General features: G+C 38.4%; 1 protein-coding gene across 2 annotated transcripts in view; it reads left to right on the forward strand.

Moving 5' to 3' along the window:
• The first annotated feature begins 286 nt into the window (after positions 1-286).
• Positions 287-21667, forward strand: part of lmx1al (LIM homeobox transcription factor 1, alpha-like) — a 39240-nt gene continuing 17859 nt past the window's right edge. Inside the window, exons 1-3 of one of the 2 annotated variants that reach the window (XM_088328640.1) lie at positions 287-500; positions 1616-1707; positions 3944-4139. In XM_088328640.1, coding sequence (XP_088184766.1) covers positions 460-500; positions 1616-1707; positions 3944-4139 — 329 coding nt within the window. In that variant the 5' untranslated portion in view covers positions 287-459. The remainder of the gene's footprint in view (positions 501-1615; positions 1708-3943; positions 4140-21667) is intronic. The other variant, XM_088328649.1, reaches the window with a different exon arrangement.

The raw sequence follows: 21667 nt of genomic DNA on the forward strand, positions 1-21667 counted from the left end.
TACCACCCAGGAGCGCTAGATAATAGACACTGTCCCTTTAATGTCCGTTGTTAAAAATACTTTGAAAAGTCACCCAAAAATTGCACAGCAACAGTTATTATTTTGCAATGCTGGAGTTGCACCCCAAACTCCTTAAATTCTTCCCATTTTTGGGGTCCCCCACTTTTTATCATCACCCCTCTCCCTTTCCACGCGCCCACAACCCTCCCTCTCTGAAATCCGTAGACATTTATTTTTCTCTCCCCCGTCCACGCAAATAGAAAACACGCCAGGGGAGAGAGGCAGCGAGGTTGCTAGACAAGAAAGAGGAGAAACAATAGTGCGTGTGCAGAGTGGACAAGGAGCGTGGAGTGTCGTCACGGATGTTGAGTTTAGCGAGACGCGAGGACGGCGAGTGTGCAGGTGAACTAGCGGTCCGTGAACGCATCTGGAAGTTGCCAACTTGCCTCCGTGGTTTTAATGTTGCCAACCGAGATACCGGCAGTGTGTTTCACCTCAAGGTAACAAGACATTGTATTATCGCAAATGGTGCGTTTGAGTTCTCATTTACACCTGAAAACGCAATGGTGTATACTTTTATGCTTTTTCTTTAAATCAGTCCTTTTAATTTCGTGTCCTTTTTGGATTAGCGCGCATTTCTTGACTGACATATTTGAGAAAATGGCTTTTTTATATTTCAATTTCACGTGCACTTGTTTTAGTCGTTTGTTGACAGCATGCAATTATATAGTACATAAATACAAACACGTCCCTTGTGGATTTTCCATGCCTCCAGTTAGTCATAAAACCAGATCAGATAACGCCTAAATTTCCATAATACTCATTTCTTCCATCGTCTTTTATCGTGTTTTTACTTAATGTGGCAATTAAGCGGGTAATCCTCAGTCAGTATCTAATAACTGCGCCCTAGAAATAATGATCTAATTTCAACGATGAGACAAAAATCCAAATGGATGGCCGTGTTAATTGTATTACAGGCCATGGATATTACACGATGTCTGATTAAATTGAACCATTAAAGATCAGGGGGGTTATTTGGGTTTTATAATTTTGTGTGCATGGAAATGAAAAATATTTGTATTCGATTAATGAGTAAGATTTTGGATTGATTCCCTTTTGGGTATTTAAAAAAAAGGGGGGCAATGGAAATAATCTCGGATTAGAACATTGAGCAATGTGTTTCCCCAAATCATGAAACGGATACGATTATAACAAAACTAAAACAATATGATGATATTAATTGTGGGTAATTAATAAAATGCAAGACAAATAAATCAAATTAAGTTAGGTGTGAGAGTGAGTGCACGCGTGCGAGTGTGTCAGTTTATATAATGTTAAAAAAAGTTAATACTTGATGAGTTATTATTATTTCGTACTTGCAAAATTGAACTTGAAAAAGTTTTTAGGCTTTCTTTTAATTAAATATCCGATGGATTTGTCGTCATAAATTTTGCAACTGTGCATAATGATTTCAAAGTTTTGATCATATTCTTGATTTTACACATCACATTTTCTTGATTTCTTTTTTTTTTTTTTTCAAATATCCAGAATAAAAACAACATATAACATGTATTTCTAATGTTATTTATTTCTCAACCTGCGTGCGTGTGTGCAGGGACCACATTGAGGCAAGGAGAGAAGGCATGAAAACAGAGGAGAGCCAACAGTCGTGTCAGCAGCAACCTCCATCCTCAACACCCTTTGTCGGTGGGTGAGAGCATATTGATACGTAAAATAATAAATTCATACATAAATAGATGAATGTAATGTGTCCAAAAACGGGCCACGAGTTTTTCCAAATAATTTGGCTAGATAGGCCTCGTTATTTCTGCTACCACCATTTTATAAAATGCCACTTGGTTCTCGGAGAAGGAAGAACAACTAATTCACAATCAAATACAAATGTTGTTTGTCTCTGCAGCACCTATTTACTCATAGCAAGAGATAATTTGTGTAATAGCTTATCTTATTTACCAAATAAACGCCACAAGCAATTATTTCAGCTTCATAGTTTTTCCCCAACTTGCAGTAAATTCAGTGTTGCTTGTTGTATGTAGCAGAGTGTGCAAGATTTCGCAAATTACAACCTCATTAGCAATTTACGATGCCGTTGTCGCCTGGTATTAGTGACAGAGACGATCCGCATTAGAGCCGGCCGGAATGGTCAAGAAAAAAAATCCCGCATATCAATTGGTATACGGCGCACAGAATTTGAAGAAAAAAAAAGAATCCAAAACATATAAAATACGGGGGAAATGTGAGTTGAATTCCCATCGTTTTGTGAACAAACCCCCACCACAACTTCTTTTCACATTGCATGAAACTTTTTGGGGGGAAAACAAAAGAATGGTCATTTATGGAATACAGTAAGTCTTGTTGGAAAGTATTAATTTAAATCAATGGAAAATGTTCTTTATTTTCTGTGAGTTTATTGTTTAACTCCAATGTTTTCCTCATTTTAAAAACTATCCGTGTATATTTTTATACAGTTTACATATAAATGTGAATAAAAACAACACTGACATTGTTTTCTAATATCGGTCCCAATTTAGTAAACGTTTAAAGTTAAATAAAATATCCATTTAGAGTTTTAAACATCACAGTGGCGGGTCATTTTGACCCGGAGACAACAGGAGGGTTCACCCCGGACAATGTAGCCCATTGCCATTAATAAGAACGAAAATGTCTGAAATATTATAATATAAGTTGTTTTCAATAATGTGTGATTCGTGCAGCTAAAATGTTACAATCGCCATTCAATATATTGTTAAAACATTCACCAAACATTATATATTTTGGTCATCATTATTATTATTATTTAAAACCATATATATAGCGATAGCCAATTGTCTAGGCTTAATATATATATAAAATTGTAACGATGCACTAAATGCAAGTCAACTGCAGGAGAGAGAGTGGGAAAGGTGAGATGGCACAACATTCATTTGGACAGGTAACTTAAAATTAGTTTTATCTGGTTATATCAGTATCAGAAATATTTTATTAACACTCCACTTATTGAAACATGAATATTTTGTTTGTTTGTTTGTACATGATTCAATTGTTTGTTTGTAAATGATTCAAATTGAATCTTTTCTTCCGGCGCCGTCACGAATGGCAGCCACTACAGCAGCTCCCGTGTTATTTTCGATTGTTCTCGATTGTTCTCAGCTCAGGGATGCTGCTGGAAATGTGAATTTCCCTTCGGGGATGAACAAAGTATCTATCTATCTATCTATCTATCTATCTATCTATCTAGTTTTCATTGCACTATTATTATAATGCACTCACAACTTAGGCCAGTCTCAAAGCAGTGTCTTTTTGCCTGATAATAATTATAAGATAATAATTATGTTATTTTTAGTTTTAGTACGCGTGTATCCTAGGGTGCCATGTATAATCTCAATGCAAGCAATGTTCACTTGTTATCAATAAAGACTATTGAATTGTATGGTATATACAATACCATACAATTCAATAGTCTTTATTGTATTGTATTGTATTGTATTTTATACTATTCTATTCTATTCTATTCTATTCTATTCTATTCTATTCTATTGATAAATGGTAAATGGTCTGCATTTATACAGCGCTTTTCAAGTCAATGAAGACTTCCCAAAGCGCTTTACAATGTGCTCCACACTTACCCATTCACATACACTCACACACACACACACACACACACACACACACACACTCAAACACCAATAGCGGCCGTGCAGCCATGCAAGGCGCCAACCTGCTTATTGGGAGCATTAGGGATTCAGTGTATTCTATTCTATTCTATTCTATTCTATTCTATTCTATTCTATTCTATTCTATTCTATTCTATTCTATTCTATTCTATTCTAAATATATCAGAAGTTCAGGTTAAATTCGCTGAACTTCTAGATCTATGGATGACGATTTTAATCTTATCCGTGGGTGGGCCTCTGTCCCCAAGCAGGTCCAGAATACTCCGGCGGAGGCGGCGAAGTTTGCGCGGGCTGCTCTTCGCCAATCGCAGACCGATTCCTGCTGCGCGTCAACGAGAGTTCGTGGCACGAGTCGTGCGTCAAGTGCGCAGTGTGCATGAGCGCGCTCACGGGGACGTGCTACTGCCGCGACACACTGCTCTACTGCAAGCCCGACTATGAAAAGTAAGGATCGGGATGCGCGTGCATGAGATGGAGGGGCAGAGCGTGAAACCACTGGATTCAAATTCCCATTGGAGTATTTAAAGAGGCAACGTTTTCCTGTTCACATCGATTGCTATTTGGAGTTGTTCTTAAAATGGGGGTCCACAAACTTTTTCCAGGGAGGCTGGCAGGATTTGAGATTCAGGGCTATGAGGGTGCTGAGCTCCAAAAGTGTCTGGCCGGTTTAATTTTTTTTTTAACAAAATGTTATTCAAATTGATACAAAACATAAAATTCAATTATGTGAACATCCATCCATCCATTCATCCATCCATCATCTATTCATCGCTCCATCCATCCGTCCATTATCTGCACTGGGCAGTGGGCAGGGGACACCCTGAACTGGTTGCCAAGCCAGTTGCAGGGCACACAGAGACAAACAACTTTCTCGCTCATTTGTTTCATTAAAATATTTTGCTAAAGGCTTTTTATCTTAAAAGGCTGTTTTAATCAATTGAATGTTCACTTTAAGGCCATTTATATTAAATTATTGTTTGTTTTAAGGCCGTTTTTACCAATCGAATGTCCCTTTTTTATTGAATTAGGGCATTCTTGGGCTTCCATAATAACATACTCTCACCGCAATACACCAGAACCTCCACAGACTCCGCCGCAATGCCGCAAGTGACACTAGCCAACCGAAACAGGAGTGAGAACAGTGCTAGGAATCAAATGGACTAAAACATTTGAAGGCAGTGGAGTATTTTCTGCAGTGTGTTGTTCACATATTTGTTTTGTTTTATTTTTTATATTTTCTTGACAAATTTCATTATATTTAATCCTATCCTGTTTTTTATTCAAGAAAAGAGAGTCTTAAAAGTGCCTTAATTTTTGGGGTTGCTTGGTTTGAATTTGAGGGCACTTGAGCACCCCCAAAATCAGGTTGGTAACACCTACGCGGTGATGGCTACAAAACCTTTCCCTTCAGTTTGGAACAGAAGGATTGTGACAATTGCAGCAGTGCCTAAATATAAAAATTGTATTGTTTTTCAGGAAATCACGATCATAAAACCCTTCTAATATCTTCACAAAAATAAAAAATCTGAAAATATATAATAACACTGTTTATTAAATTAATAACAACACTCTGTGGGATATTTACAGAAAAAAAACAGTTTTAATAGGCCCAAGTAAAGCCGAGTTCCCAGAGCACCTGACCAGCAGTATTGATGACTTGCGAAAAGGCAGATTTTATCACACTATTTTAGTCACGGTGGCAGAGACAAATGTTAATTTTGTTGTGTATTTTACATGTTACAACTACAATAAACTATATTTTATTTGTCCATTCTAATGTCATCAAATCTATTGTCATTGTAAAATGTGAAATACACAAAGAAAATTGACATTCATCTCTGGTATAGTAATTAAAGAAAATTCGATAATAGGATAAAACCCAATGCCTTTTGAAATGTCTTTTGTGTCAGTGGTATTCACGTGGTATCACTGTGGCGACCAGGATTCGAGTCCCGTTACAATAAAAAATTTAAACCCATATTTAGAATTTTTAGTTAGGTATAAAAAAAAAAAATTCCAGTCAAAACGCTCTCTAATGTTGTTCAGGGTACCGAACCCAATAATGGGGCAAGCCTTATCCGGCCCGCTGGCCGTAGTTTGCAGACCACTGCTAAAACCCTTCCAGTAGGATTAAGGCCCCAATTCAGAATGAATAAAAGCAATTTCAATTTTACTTTACCTATTGTAGTTGCATAGGTCAGATTTGGAATGTTTGGGTGAGATTTTAATTATGTTGCTAACATTTTATGGGCGGATTCTAAATAAAAAAGATTTTTTTTTTTTTGCTCTGTTATTTTGTAGAAATAATCTTTTGGGGAAAAAATAGGCAGAGTTTTAAAAAAATTCTAACTTTTTAGTCATTAAAAAAAAATAATATTAATCCAAATAGAGAATCAAACAGGTTGGATGTGAATTGGGATATTATTGACCCAAACTGTTTTCAGAGTGTGTGAATAAACCTGTTAAAAATATATCATAGACGACAGCTGCTTCAATTATGCGGTTAAAAAAACCCTGTAAAAAACAAAAATATTACAACATAATTGTAGACATGCAGTATACTAGTGTCATGCAGGAAACAGATGCCATATTTTAAATGACTTGAATGATGAAAATATGACTTTTTGGAGATGCTTAAAACAATGGCAGTAGCCACTAAAATGTAGAAAATTGAAATAAGTCAAATGAAGTCTTCCCTGTAGGTTTGCAACTAGTGTGTCTGTGCGGTCTTCTTTCTCGGATGCCAGGGAGGGGAAGCCTTTCAGAAATAAACAACAGAGGGAATACACAATGTAAAAACGCAATGGTCCTTCCAGATGTTTCACGTTTAGTGCTTTTCGTTTCCTGAGGCTGCACTTTGTCTGCTGGTAGAATATTGCTTGAGTGTGTTGCGTCCATTATGTGCGTTGCTATCAATGTTTTGGAAAGTGTCAGACGGCATCTAGCAGCTCCCACTGTACCTGACATCTGGAGGGCCGAGCGAGGGCTCCGTGATGCGTTGCAAAAGAGGAGAAAGGAGGAACTGGCTGGCTGCTGATGAAAGTCCCATTGTATGACGTTTATCGCGGGGGAATGAGTGGGAATGGCGTAGACGCTAGCTTATCAAAAATCATGCTTTTGTTTTTAGTTTTTTTAATTCCAGGGAGTGAAAAACGGTATTTGTTCTTTTCGTGTAATGACGATAGTTGTAGACCGAGTTTAATAGTCTGGGGCTTATTGATGACATGGTTGATTTAGTCCGCCTGTATGCATTCCATATGGGTTTGTTTTTGGGCTGTTTCCGTGCCAGACTTGGCTCTGGGCGCTGCCAGTGACCTTCAATGGATCAGCAACAATGTCTCCTTGTTTTACTAGCATTGGCACCTCCACGCACAGCTTCAGTATCTGGATGATACATTGGAAGTAGACGCATATTGCTTTTACAGTAAATACAGTTGTGTTTATACCTTGAAAGCACATAAGTTAGATGATTAGAATTGAAATGAATTATGCAGAGGTATATCTTAGATCAATTTGAATTTGTTTAGATCAAGAGCATAACTTATCCATTCTATTGTTCATGTTTATGGCGGTATGACACTGCCATAAGTAGAAAAAAACAAATATATGCCATACAAATAAACGAATGGATAAATAAATCACCTAATACCTAAACACAAGACAAAATGCAATTATTTTGCTATTTATTTTGTCATTTATTTTGTCAATGTATTTTGCCTTTGTAGTTTGTTGTTGTAATTTGTCATTGTGTTTAGCTGTCGTGTTTTGTCGTTATATTTTGTCCTTGTACTATGTCCTTGTATTTTGCCGTTGTTTTTTGTTCTTGTATTCTGTGATATGTTGTTGATGTATTTTGTCACAACAAAATGTTGTTTACATTAGGGGGCGGATCAGTAATGCTAAACCAATAGGTGAAAAGCTGGGCCAGTTTGGACCGTCCCTTCATTTAAATAACGTGTTGTTGTGACAAAATACAACAATGACCAAATACGACGACGAAATACAAGAACTAATAAAGTACAATGACGACAAAACACAAAAACAACAAAATACGACATCAAAATACAACAATAACAAAATACGATGACAAAAAAACAACGACAAAATGCGACAACAACAAAATGCAACAATGACGACAAAATACGGCGACAAAATACTCAGACTAAAAACAACGACAAAAGGAAGAAATTACAAAATGCATAAGTATATTAAAAATTGCATTTTTATCATACTGTATACGATAGGTAAATATACAGACCTATCGTGTGATTTATGTATGTGTTCATTTGAATGCCATGTATTTGTAGGTATTTATTCATTTATACAACCATTTCTACCTATAGCAGCATCGGTTTATTATTACTTATCTCAGGATCAGTCCTCCATACCATGTTGTGCTGCAATCATCGCTTCAATTTTGTGTCATTGAGTGAAAGTGTTGTCAAAGGACGTTGTGCCCAACTTTCCAGGGAAGCTAATAAGTGAGTTTGGTTGAATCATAATGGGGACTCATAAATAAAAGACATTTGCAGGAGGATGCAAACAATCAACACATTTGGTGAGTTTTGTCTCACACAAAATGAATAAAATAGGTCTCACCCAACATTTTGGGAATGTAAATTTATTTTACATAACACAAGCCTCACCTAGAGGGAGCTGACATATTTGATTGTCATCTTACTGCCACTAACACACCCAAAGCACACGCCAAAAATATTAAAAACCTCGTGAAAGGCTAGGCAAAAAAATGAAAGGCAAAATGGTTCGGTTTGGTCAGTTTGAATCTCGGTAGTTTGTTTTCCTCCTTTTGCTTTATTGCACTCGTTTTTGGTCACACCACTCAAGACACGACATCTAGTGGTCAAATAATTCCCACCGTTCCTTTAAAAGCGAATCATTTTTAGCTAGCACGCTGCTATTTTCCTATCATCCCTCCTATGGAAAGCTAAAAAATACTGAAGGAATTATGCTAACAAGTAGAAATATAGTGAAAAGCCATAAGGTGTGATGACAGCAAAAGGACAATAAACATAAGCATTTTTTTCTTTGCTATGAAATAGCGGTAGTTGTCTCTTCTTAATCTACTATGGAAATGAGGGGGATTTCAAAAGTATTATCTGTGATTTCAACCACCGTCCCTGTATGGAGCAGATGTTTCCCGTGACGCTTTTACGCCTTGACTGGAGTCTTCCGTCTATATATATTGCATATGGCACATGCCCAGCTGGTGCATTCAAGGTGCATTAGCTTTACAGACTAACCAGCTTTTTTATAAACCTTTTGTATAAAACTAAAGTTCATTGAACTTGAATAAAACTTGAATAACGTAAGTTTTGGAGAAGGGATGTCTTTGGCGTAAATTGAGTTAAATAATTAGCAGAAATACACAAACTATTATATACACATGCATTTTTAAAACACTGGTAAATCGAGAAATGAGTATTTATAATACATAACATGAGCCTCGCTTAAAGGAAGCAGAAAAAATTGTCCGCCATCAATCCATCCATCCATTATCTGCACCGCTTATCCTCAGTAGGGTCGCGGGGGTGCTGGAGCCCATCCCAGCTATCTTCGGGCAGTGGGCAGGGGACACCCTGAACTGGTTGCCAGCCAGTCGCAGGGCACACAGAGACAGACTCACTCACTCATTCACACTAAGGGACAATTCGGACCGGCCAATTAACCTGACTTGCATGTTTTTGGAATGTGGGAGGAAACCGGAGTGCCCGGAGGAATCCCACGCAAGCACGAGGAGAACATGCAACTTTCACACAGGAGGTTCGATCTCATGACCTCAGAACTGTGCCGCACACGCGCTAACCACTGCTCCACCGTGTTGCCCCTTGTCCGCCATAATGATCTCAAACGTTCCCAAGTACTGAAAACCTCAAATAGGCTGGGCAAAATAATGAGAAGTAAAATGATGCGCTGTGGCTAATTTGAGTCTCTGTAGTTTATATTTCTTCTTGTGTTTTTAACACTCATTTTCAGTTGCACTACACAAGAAAGTGACATCTAGCGAGTAAATACAGTAATACCCACTGTCGCTTTAAACCACTGGTTCTCAACTGGTCTGACTCTAGGACCCACCATTCAACATTAATGACAAACTGCGACCCAAATCAATAATAATGTTACACTCTTCAAATTTGTCAAACCAAAGGATTCGTGCATTTCAAAGCAGAGATAGCAGAATATATTCACTCATATGCGTACGTAATATATTCTCATACCATTTTCTTATTTCGCAGTCGTTTACTTCTTCGACTCGATCGATGTTGCCACTGTTTTGCACTCTTCTTTTCTCTTATCATAAACCTTTTTGGGATCCATTGTTATGGGCAGAAAAAGCAAATAAAACGAACAAAATCACATTAAAATGAGATATGGGCCCTCTCAAACGCTCTGATTGACTGAACAGGTAGAAAAGTTAAAGCAGACCATTATCGCCAATCAATAAAAGGAGTGTTATTGACCCACATGACTTGACTCAAACATGACTTCCAAGGAAAAGGCCCGTGACACAGTGAAAACTGGTCCAAGACCTACTTTCGGGTCCCGGCCCACCAATTGAGGAACACTGCTTTAAACTACAGCGGCGCCCAGAGAGAGAAGGTGAATAGCACTCTGTAATATAATATTAAGAATTAAAAGGTTTGTACATCATGATTAATTCCTTGCACCACCTTCCGGAGTTTATGACTTGCCCACTTAGGGGCAGTATAATCCGTTGCTGCGCACATAAACATGGAAGAGTTTCACAACTACTGTAAGTGACTTAGTATAATTCTGCTGACACAGACCAACTCGATTTCATTTTTGCTGTGTTCCGTATAAAACTCAAAGGCTCTGTGGAGACTATTTTGCGTTATCTCAATGCGAAAGAGGCAAGGGTGGTCCCGGCATCATAAGAAAAAGTGCTGCTTATGTAAATGGGCCTCCTGATAGCCATCATCTCCCTCCAGTACAGGTCAGCCACACGGTTCCCCGTCAAGGTGGAAGCTTCAAGGCCGGCGTTTCCCGGTCAATGATGTCGAGCGCAGCTAGAATGAGCCTGTGGGCCCTCCTCGTGAGCGCTATAAAGGCAATGCGGACCTTGTGGAAAAAGAGGTCGCCGGGGGTGGATATTCACTAAAGCTTGGGTTTAATAGCTCACTCGGTGTGGGGTGGAGGCCGCTCACGCTACATCTTAGCTTTATAAACTCACACAGAGGGAGATCCCGCCAGCAAGTGTAATGCAATATCTCTCTTCTGACCACATAGTCGCACCAAAGTCTACACAGGGCTTTATTTTCGTTGGTAGCAGAGCCATCCTTGAAACCAAGGGGAACTAACACATAGTGATTATCATGGTGAATGGGGGCACTCTTCCTTTTTAATCAAATTCAACAAAGGGCATTTATCTCATGTGTCCTAAAAAATATCCCGAGTGATTATCACGTGTCTGGTGAGCTCATAAAAATTCTCCCCTTATGATCATAATATTTGAATGATTATTCTGACTCTGAAAAGACTAACCTGTGGGTGTTTTATTGATATATGATGGGCAATAAATAGGACCATCAGTCATAAATGTGAAACATTTACGATAGCAATCCTTAAATGTGCCTGCAACACCTTGATTGACAAGCCAAATGGAACGCATAACCAATCACCAAGTCCACTGACAGGACATGTTGCAAACGTGTACACTGGTAGCTAAGGGAATTGTCATTTGCCTATTTACACAACGGTGAAAACCTTTTTCACTATCCGTCACTTGAAAAATATGATTTTCCTCATGCTGATGTTTTGAGTTTTACTTTGCCTTCATGTCGGTTTTAGATCAGGGAATGGTGTAATGATATTCTATTGTCCGTAATAGTAAACGGTCTGTGCAGCCCTTTGAGACTATACAAATAAACTTGACTTGACTTAACTTAAAGGAAATATAAAAATGATAACCAAACGAACCATTTATAAAAATAATATGAGGTAAAAAATATCAGATTACAGTAGTACTTTATTGTGTGTTTGTTTACATCAGTGTCTTTTTTATTCTTTGTTTCTTTGGTAATTAAGTATTTGCTTATTTCACACTATCCGCCTAGGTCGGTTGAATTATTTTGTCCTAATAGCAACAAGCAAAATAGCCCGCGTTGCCGGTGATAATAATTGGATTCAGATGCTTGGAGTGGTCGGTGGTCAGGAGCTGCAGTACACAATTTGGTTGCTGGAGGAGGAAAGCAGACCATAGGAAAGAGTATTTTTACCATTTTTGTAGGTTTCTATTAGCGGTGGAATGACACAAAACCTAGTTAAAGACAATCGCGGAGGCCTAACGTACATGAAATTCGGTTCAGCCGTTTTGGAGCCAATAAATCACATACAAACACACACACACACAAACACAATAATTAGAAATTATTAAATAGTTTAGATTAGATTTAGATTAGAATAGATATATTTAGATACATTATGTCTCATATCCATTTGCTGATTAAGCAACAAAAGGATTGTCCTGCTGAACTGTACCGATCGACAATACTACACATTCTCTTAAAAAAGCTAATAAACCTGAACTAAAAGTCGTCAATTGTAGATGCTAAAAATGAAAAATAAACAAAATTAAGCAACCTAAAATTTGTGTTGTTGAAGTGTGACAAGTCAAGGTTATAAAGAACAGGTCATTTTTATTTGTCTTTTTTTTCACATTTTTTCACATTCGATTCATTTGGTTTTTGGTACTACTTAAAGACGGATAATGTTGCCGCTCTTTGCATATTAAAGGTAGAACGCGAACAAGTGAATCCTGGTACCCATTCCTCTGGGTTCAAAATATCTTTCCTCGATCTTCCGAGGTTTCAGTCGGACAGAAGCCGCCCATCTTGCATCGACGCAGTCGCCACATCCCTCCTATCTGCCGCCTCGTTCGTCAATGTCTGCTTGGCGATCATATTTCTCCACCCCAAACCTCATTTCCTTTTCAGTGAGATTGATCACAGCCATGACACCAAACAGTTTATCTCTTGTTTTCTCTTAATGTCACTACCCCCTCCTCATTGTCCTCGTCTGCCACTTGCTGGCTTTATATTCCCTGCAGGGAGTGCATGAGGGGGGAAGGAGGTGGTGGTGCTGATTGAGAACAGCTCTAATTAGCCACAGCTCTTGTGGCTGTCTCAATGACAGGCTCGACACGGAGCATGGGGAAATATTATTAACGTGATGGCTTGTCAACAAACTCTTGTTACCATCAGCTAAACTTGGGCTGACTAGTGAAGATTAAGGTGTCAATATAAATGTCGGAGACACATTATTTTAAAGGGAATACAGACTGCTGTTTGTATACTGAAAGGTTTTTATTGAACACACTTAGATTTCTAGTTTAGACTCTCACAATTTTGTTTGTCAAAGGGGTCGGGAACCTTTTTGACTAACAAAATTGTGAGAGTATAAAGCCATTAAACCAAAATGTTTTTTGGAAGAGCCATAAATTATATTTTGAGACAAAACTCAACAATACATCCAAACCTGCTCTCCAGACAAAAGTTCATTCTTTAGCACATTTCATTTTTACTGTGGGCTGTTTGATCATTTGATCAACTCTATGCAATAATGATAATGCCAGAGCTTATGTCCCATACCAACAACTATACCACTTAAAATTTGTCTCCCTCCCACAGTTGCTTAAGAGAAGGCCTCTTTTGTAAAAAATGTCACAAAGTACTGTAAACCAAAGGTTTTGGATATATTTAGGGAAGTGCACTACATGTGCAGAGATCAACCAACCCCTACAGTTTGTTTAGTGGGTTTTTGTCAAAAAGTGTCTAAACAGTGAATATAGATTATTTAATGAGCTTTGAGATGAGGATCCTATACAGCCAAACAGGGTCTCTTTGTTCATCACTGTAAGAGCATAGTGATGTTTGAACTTTGCCCTACATATTCTAAACCGAAATAATGTCTTACTGTCTGCTTCACATACACTTAAATTTGAATGTACCGTGGCCCTTGTTTATATCCGAGCCAGATGTACTCGTGAAAAGAACCATATCTGGCTCGCAAGCCATACGTTCCTGACCCCTGGTTTAAAAAGTTGAGCATGTCGCTGTGTAAAAGCCCTAAGCCCAAAGTTGATCACCTGGAAGAGGCCATACCTACATGATGGACGGGATTTCAACATGCTTACATCGAGTATTTAAAATAAAATGTAGGTATTGTGAAGATACGTTGATACTTTGGGAATATAGAAGTTGCCTTTGATTTTTTGTAGTAAATTTGGAGTCACCCGTATGGTGCCAAAGGACAACATAAATAGCATGCTCTTGGTTTAGAGTAAAGTAAAGTACACATAGGGTAGGGTGCAGGAGGCAGTGAGGGGCTAAGAATGCAAACCCCAGGCAAGAAGGCCACGAACCCCGGATCTCTGGATTGTCAGGCAGACGTGCTAACCACACAACCACATTAGGCTGGTTTGGAGAGCATGAACATCCGTTGCGGGAGGGGAACTTACATAGGTCCCCTTCAATCGGCCCTCTTGTGCGCGTTCCTAGACTTTGGATAAGCCGTCACGAGCTGCGGGAGGGGAACTTACATAGGTCCCCTTCAATCGGCCCTCTTGTGCGCGTTCCTAGACTTTGGATAAGCCGTCACGAGCTGCGTGATGGTTTTTCTATCGTGACTTCACTTGCGCACCGCAAGTATGAGAATAACAACGCATGTGGTTGCCGATTTCCTTCTTTTACATTTGTGTAATTGGCATGCAGACGTCATACAGATGAAAAATTAGAACAGGGTAACAGAAAACAGAAAAACAGTTGTAGGCGTATTAGAATTCTTGTGCTTAAATTATCAAACGTATTCACACAGGGATACGAAGGTTCAGACATTTTTTACGCAACTATAAAAGCTAGAGCATATTTCAATTGTATTTTGTCAATCAGTGTCGTGGAACCACCAGGAACAGTTTTGAGGGACTAGTAAAAAAATCCTGAAATTGCCTCCCTCATAGACACGCACTTAAGAGATTGGCCCATTAAACCTAGCCAGAAGTATCGCAGTGTCAACACCGAGAAGAAAAACAGAAAGGATTTTCTTGAGCAGGAACCATTTCTTAAGCAAAATATCTAATAAAAATAGTAATTGTACAAGTTAGTTTGCGCTAACCCCAACTCCCTTGGCCCAAATTGTATGCTTATCAGGAATAAACTTTGCCTGACTATGCTGAAATCCGTCTATGATATTCTCCTTTTAAACTTTAGCAGTATCAGGTACATGCACGCCTTCCCCGCCCTAAAAGCAAGGCAATGTGCAAACATCACGTTTATGACTTTTGTAAGTCGTACACATTTTGACTTTTGTCTTCACCTCTTTACCCACCTTTTTTGTGTTTTACTACTTAAAATTTAAACAGTCAAAATGGCCTTTTTTACGATTACCGGTAATCATAAAAATGTTACCAAACAAAGTTAATGCCATTTCTGAAGGAAGGTAAGCTGTTTCGAACCAAAGGGAAAATTTCTGTCATCATTTTTATAAGCAATTCGCAATTATATTTCGATATTTATTTCTGTTTTTGTTCTTTGGGTTTTTTTGTGAGTGAGGGTACCATTACATAAAAAATCAAAACAAATCAAAATTACCAAACAAAAACCTTTCTTAATCACGTCACCTTACTTTGTTACATTAATCAATGCAAGATTTTTCAACCCAAATCCGAGGGTTGAAACTTGGGTAGGCTGAAACTGCCTGGTAATTTTCTTTAGAAACCTGTTTTGTATTGGGAAGTGAAGTGAAATTAGTATGATTTCACTCACAGCTATACAAATATTGCATGCGCTGTTTCAAATCAGCAACGGTTGTTCGTTTCCATAGTTCATCTTAATAGTTTATCTGATGGATAATTCCTAATCGCGTAATTTGCATCTGGGAGACCTAAGTAGTGGCTGCCATGCTGGATGAGTACCTACCCATATTTTAGTACACCTGTATTTTCACGTCCGGGGGCTCAAACTTGATATACCTGGGGGCAGATGAAGCTCGGTGAGGTTTGGCCAATTTAAGTTTTCCATTAAAAGATTTGAGAGAAGGGGGCCAGTCTGTGTTGTCATCATAGTACAATGCAGATAGGTTAGCCGGTTGAATAAAACTTCAGTAGGTGTTAAAAGTTCAATGGGAGTTTGAGGCTCAATCATTACAGTATGTAGATAAGCATTTTTGTTTTTGACATATGTGGAAAGGATAGGAGAAAAGTACGCAAAGTTGGTAACTAGCCTCAGGAAGAGACCAATGCTGGTAATGTTCCAGATGCACTTAGTGGGAAAAACTAACATCTTGCCTGACATGTTACGTTAAGTTACCTATTTACCTAAAAAGACATTCAATAAAAAAAAAGATTGACCAAGTTTCTTATTATTCATTCTAAAATGACTTTGTGGTTCTGATCACTTACTGTTTATGAAATGTTCAGACCAGACTCTTACATAGTGATTTGGGTGTTAGTTCTGCTCTATTAAGGCTGAATAACCATGTTTGTCACCTCCTCCTCAACAATTCCTTATTTCTTTTGCTCTGAGAGGTCACTACAACAGGAAGACAAAAAAACGACGCCTTACACCTTCAACTTTCATCTGAGCAGCCGATAGAATAACAGTGTAGACCAGGGATGTCAAACCCACTTGGGTGCTGTGGGGCCGGATGCAGACTTTCAGTTCTCAGGTGGGCCGAATCAGTAGAAGAATGTCAACTTAAAATTTTTATTTTAACATAGTTTTTCAGTATTATGCTTGATGATTCAGCCTACTTTAAAAGCCTACACTGATATTTTTATGTTCGGCATTGAATGTGTTAAATAGTTTGTTTTAACAGTTGAGTGATTGCAGTTGTACACCGGGACCAAATCACCACACTTATTTAAAATACTGATCACAGCGATATTTGGTAGTTTCAAAAACTGTGACTTTCTTTTCGGTCAATTGAGCAGTAGATGATACGTGAAGTTGCGTCTTAAATAAAGTAGCGGCATGTTAATGTCATGTTTTTGAATCATCACCGTACGAAAGGCCAACCGTCACTTGACAGATTGAGTCCGATGGAGAGGGTGAAGAAGATGTGGTTTTTTTTCCCTCTCAGCCACGTGTATGAGGTTGTGATATTGTCACCGATCGTGCATAATATGAGACACCATCGCCCCCCCCCCTCCCACACACATACCAATTTTATAACAGACAGCTAATAAATGTTTCATGGCAGAACAAGCTGGTCGCCTCGCCTTTATTAAATCTGAGATAATAAAAGCAGAGAGGAAGAGGAGGAAGAGTATGAGGGAGAATAGAAGAGGCGGGGGAACGGCGTGGACACTTTCCACCGAATGTCTGCATCTCCTGTTTCTGGGGCAACGGGTACCACTGTCCCCCGTCACTGCCGTGCCGGCACCCCCGCTCCTCTAACCCGCTGCTTCCCGCTCCGCCTGAGACAGACAGGAAATGAGAAGCGGGCAGACAGGATATTGCGTTCTGGTGGCCTGGGGATTAACTGTTTTATCTGAACTAACACACGCACACACCGCCTGACGCTCACACAAGTGAGAGAGCAGGTCCTCGTGCATTGTATTCATTTTTGGTAGCATCAGGTTGAATCAAGCATCCCGGGAGAAATAACAATAAAAGCATTTTTTTTTTCCAATCAAACATGCTTGTATTCGAAACGCAATTGAATGCAAAATATGCATTGATGCATCGTATCAAGTGACTGCACTGTTTGTCAGCTGTCAAGTGAACTCTCTCGACAACAAGCAGCAGTTTGGCAGATGGTAAGAAATTCCTTGAGATGTTTAATGCCATTCCAGATTTCAGTCAAACTAAACATCAAACAAAGAGAAAGACATATCGAATAGATCAACACTTTCTCAGCTTGCTGCTAACACAAACAGTGCGAACACCATAGTCAGAGTAATCAATAAATAGCGTTTATGTTAAGAGTCACATCTTAACAATTACTTCAGGGGTCAGGGAACCTATTTGACTCAAAGAGCCATGACAAGAACATTTTTTTGAATTTATTTTGAAAGCCACACCATACATTTTCACCAAAATCTCAAAACCAGCTTTGTAAAAATACTCTAATTCTGTAGCAAATTTTATTTCACCGCGAGATGATTTGATAAAATCTATGAAATAAGAATAATGCCAGAGCCTGACTCCCATATCAACAAATATACCACTTAAAATCTGTCTCCCTACTACAGTTACTTAAAGGGACAGTTTGTAATATTTAGTCCCTCCAAGTGGTACAAAAAAACTTTCGTCCAGTTAAAAAAAAAATTTGATTTGAATACCTAGAAAAAATACATGAACTATCATCCATCCATCCATCCATTTTCTGCACCGCTTGTCCTCAGTAGGGTAGTGAGGGTATTGGAGCTCTTCTCAGCTGTGTTTGGGAAGTGGGCGATGGAACTGTTTGATGAACTATCATACAAATGTTATTTTTTTATTAGGACAAGAGCATTAGTTCAATTTTGAATGTCAGGATAAATAGGAAAAAATATTTTAAAGGAAATGCTTGGAGACAGGCCTAAGTTGTAAAACTAGTGCAATGGAAAACAGTGAATCATAAAAATTGTTCAATAAGAAGTAATGACATAAAGTGCTGTGTTTCTCATGGCAAAGCGAATTTCATGCAAAAAATCATATCAAAAGTTATCCTTTGTCAACTGTTTATATAACATTTATATTCAGCTTTATTTCTGGCTCTGGGATATTACTAATTGAACACTTAAAATTTATTTTAGTATGTTGTCAAGTATTATTTTGGAAATACATCCTCCGAATAACAATATTTTAAATTCGGGCCTAATCACTACAACTTTACTCATGGAACTTGAAATTTATTTTAGTCAAGTATTCTATTTTTACAAATACATCCTCCAAATAATGATTTTTTAATTTGGGTGTAATTACTAATATGGTAAACATTTGAGTCCATCAAAAAACAAATGTGGGCCTTTAGTTGACATTTTTCTAGCTCTGTACATCAGTGGTTCTGAATTGGTCTGATTTAAGGACCAACCATCCCACCCTAGTGAAAAGCTACGACCCAAATCAAGAAAAAAAATATATTTCTCCGATTTATTGAATGAAATGATTGTGCAGTTTTGGAATTAGAATTGTTTTTATCGTCATTGATATCAATGTTGTGAAACATTGTATGCAACGAGATTGGTCATGGCACTCCAGGGTCAAACATGTAGTTAGCACGTTCGCTGAATATGCACAAGGTCCATGGTTCGAGGCCTGGTGGAAACATATGTCACCCTGGAGAGGGATGGGCCCCACCAGGCTGTACTTGCCCAAGACACACCACAGGAAATGGTGCCCCTACGACCCTAGTGGTTAAGGGATCCAACCAACCAACCCATAGAGACTTTGAAGAGAAAAGAGATTAAAGGTTGAATAGGCCCAAAAAATAATAATTACAGCATAGTTCTTAAAAAAAACTGACCTAAGTTATAATTATGATAATTCAATGAAGAATAGTGCATTGTAACAGTAGTGCAATGAAAATATGACCAGAGGCAGTAGAATATGTTCACAGGGGCGGCAGTAGCTCAGGAGGTAGAGCGCTCGTCTTGGGATCAAGGGATCCCAGTTCGAATCCCGGCTCCTCCATGTTACATGTCGAAGTGTCCTTGGGTAAGACACTGAACCCCTTTTAATTTAGCAGCCTTCACATTAAAAATATCTCAAATATTCTCCCTTGTATTCGTGTTTGGCCATGCTCACCATGTGTGAACAAATGTTATCAGTCTTCTTCTGTAGTGAAAGATATTGGGTGTCAACTCATATTTGCAAGGAATTGTAAAGTAGTTTAAATGACCCTTAGTTATTTATTTGCTTTTATTTGCTGCGACCTATTAAATGTAAATGGTCTGCATTTATATAACGCTTTTCAAGTCAATGAAAATCTCCCAAAGCACAATGTGCTTCGTACTAACCCATTCACATATCGATCGCGGCGTCAGCCATGAATGGCAACTACCTGCTTATCGGGGGCATTAAGGATTCAGTGTCTTACCCCAGGACACATCGACATAAAACATAGAATCGAACCTGCAACCTCTTAATCCCAAGACAAGCGCTTTACCTCCTGAGCTACTGTCGCCCCTACTGAAAACAGATTCGCGACCCACGTTTTTCGACCTAACCTACCAGTTGAGAAACACTGCTGTACATTATAATGTTATTTTGTTAGTAAAACAGATACAACCTGTAAAGTGATTGGCCAAGACTTAGGAAATATTTAAATTCAAACAGAAAATACAAAAAAGTCATGAAATAAAGGTTGTTTTAGAAAAAATGCAAATCTGAAAAGAATGTGTTTGATAGGAAACATAATATGTAGATTTAATGACTTTCGTAAATAAAGAAATGGCTTGAGAGCTGTAGTCTAGGGTATATAAGGGTAGTTTATATCGCACGTTTATTTAGTTAACTCCTTTAGAAAAATTTCATTCAAGCATGAGGATTCCTTACCCAATTAGTTTATCAGCACACAACAAATATCAGCATCTGGCCTTGTTTTATGGATGTCGGTACATACGCACCTTATCTGCTTTTCCACAAACTGAGCATGAATGCTTATGTGACAATGTGTTTGTATAGTATTTACTGTGTGTGTATGTGTGTGCGTGTGTAACTCGCACTGTACTCCGTAATCATATATATCCATGCTTGTGTGTGAGAAGGACTAGCGTGTGCGGGTGTGAGTGAGAGGTGGCATGGGTAGCATGCATCGTGGGGAATGCTGGGAGATTTTAATAACACAGAAGCAGTGCAGGGAGATTTAATAAACGAAGATGATGTGATTACTGAACCTTGGCTCTGAGCCATTTTGCTTCGCAGAGCAATATCCGCCCGACGCGTGCGCACACACACTCAAAGACACACATGAGAAAATGGATACTAAAGTGACTTAAAAGTACAATAGTCGCACATTGCCGTTTTCATTGTCCTGTCCGATGCAACCCGCTCAATTTTCATGTATTTTTGACTTGGTACAGGTACTGTGTTACGAATGTTCTTCAAATTAAAATAAAACATTATCAAGAAAGATGACTCAGAGACACATTTATAAATATTCATGAAATGATGGTGGGCTTGTTTCACTCACACATCGTTGGATTTTTGATTGTGTTACTGTGATTGTCTGGCGTGAAATACAGATTGAAGGACTGACTCTTTTATTTTTTTTTTAAGTAACCAGTGTTTATTATTTTGGTGAAAAACAAATAACCCTTTTGGAGGGCTTAACATTCCCGATATTTTTTTTAAAACTTGTCTTTGATATATGTAGCAGGGACACAGCAATACCCAGGTCAATAAATCTACATTTAGATCGGGAAATATTTTAGGCAGTGAAACGCTTATATTAGTGGGCTATATAGAAGGTCACAACACTTTTTGAACCTGACAAATGACCGATTAGTGCGGATGACCTCCAATATCATACAGATTTTCTAGATATGAATATATTAATACGTAAGAAATAAGCAAGTAATCATGATTCTAAACTCAGCAAAAATATCCATAAAAGTTGTGAAATCTCCAACATAACAGATCTACAAAGGCAACTTACTAAATACCTTAAGGATAGCCCTCGTTATTATTAAAATATATGATTTATGTGAAGCAACTAATGTTAAGGGAGCTTGCTTGAAATTTGGAACTTTGTTACTCTCTGCTGCCAGCTCCTGGCTTGAGTTGTCATTGCAGCCTCAATCAGTTCATTCATGATGCGAAAGCAAGGGTTTGCATTTCTTAGATGTGCTCAAATAAACACTTCCTTTTTCATCATACTTGGGGTTTCGGTTGGTGTTTGGACTTTACTCGAAGCAGGCTCTTTCCTACTTTTGCCATTTTCACACTACACTGACAAATAGAATTTTTTTAAAACCTACAGGGATGAGCATGTCATAACTCTGCAGCACTGCC

The sequence above is a fragment of the Urocampus carinirostris genome, chromosome 1, assembly GCF_059441175.1.
Source record: "Urocampus carinirostris isolate Australia breed hairy pipefish chromosome 1, RoL_Ucar_1.0, whole genome shotgun sequence".
Classification (NCBI taxonomy): domain Eukaryota; kingdom Metazoa; phylum Chordata; class Actinopteri; order Syngnathiformes; family Syngnathidae; genus Urocampus; species Urocampus carinirostris.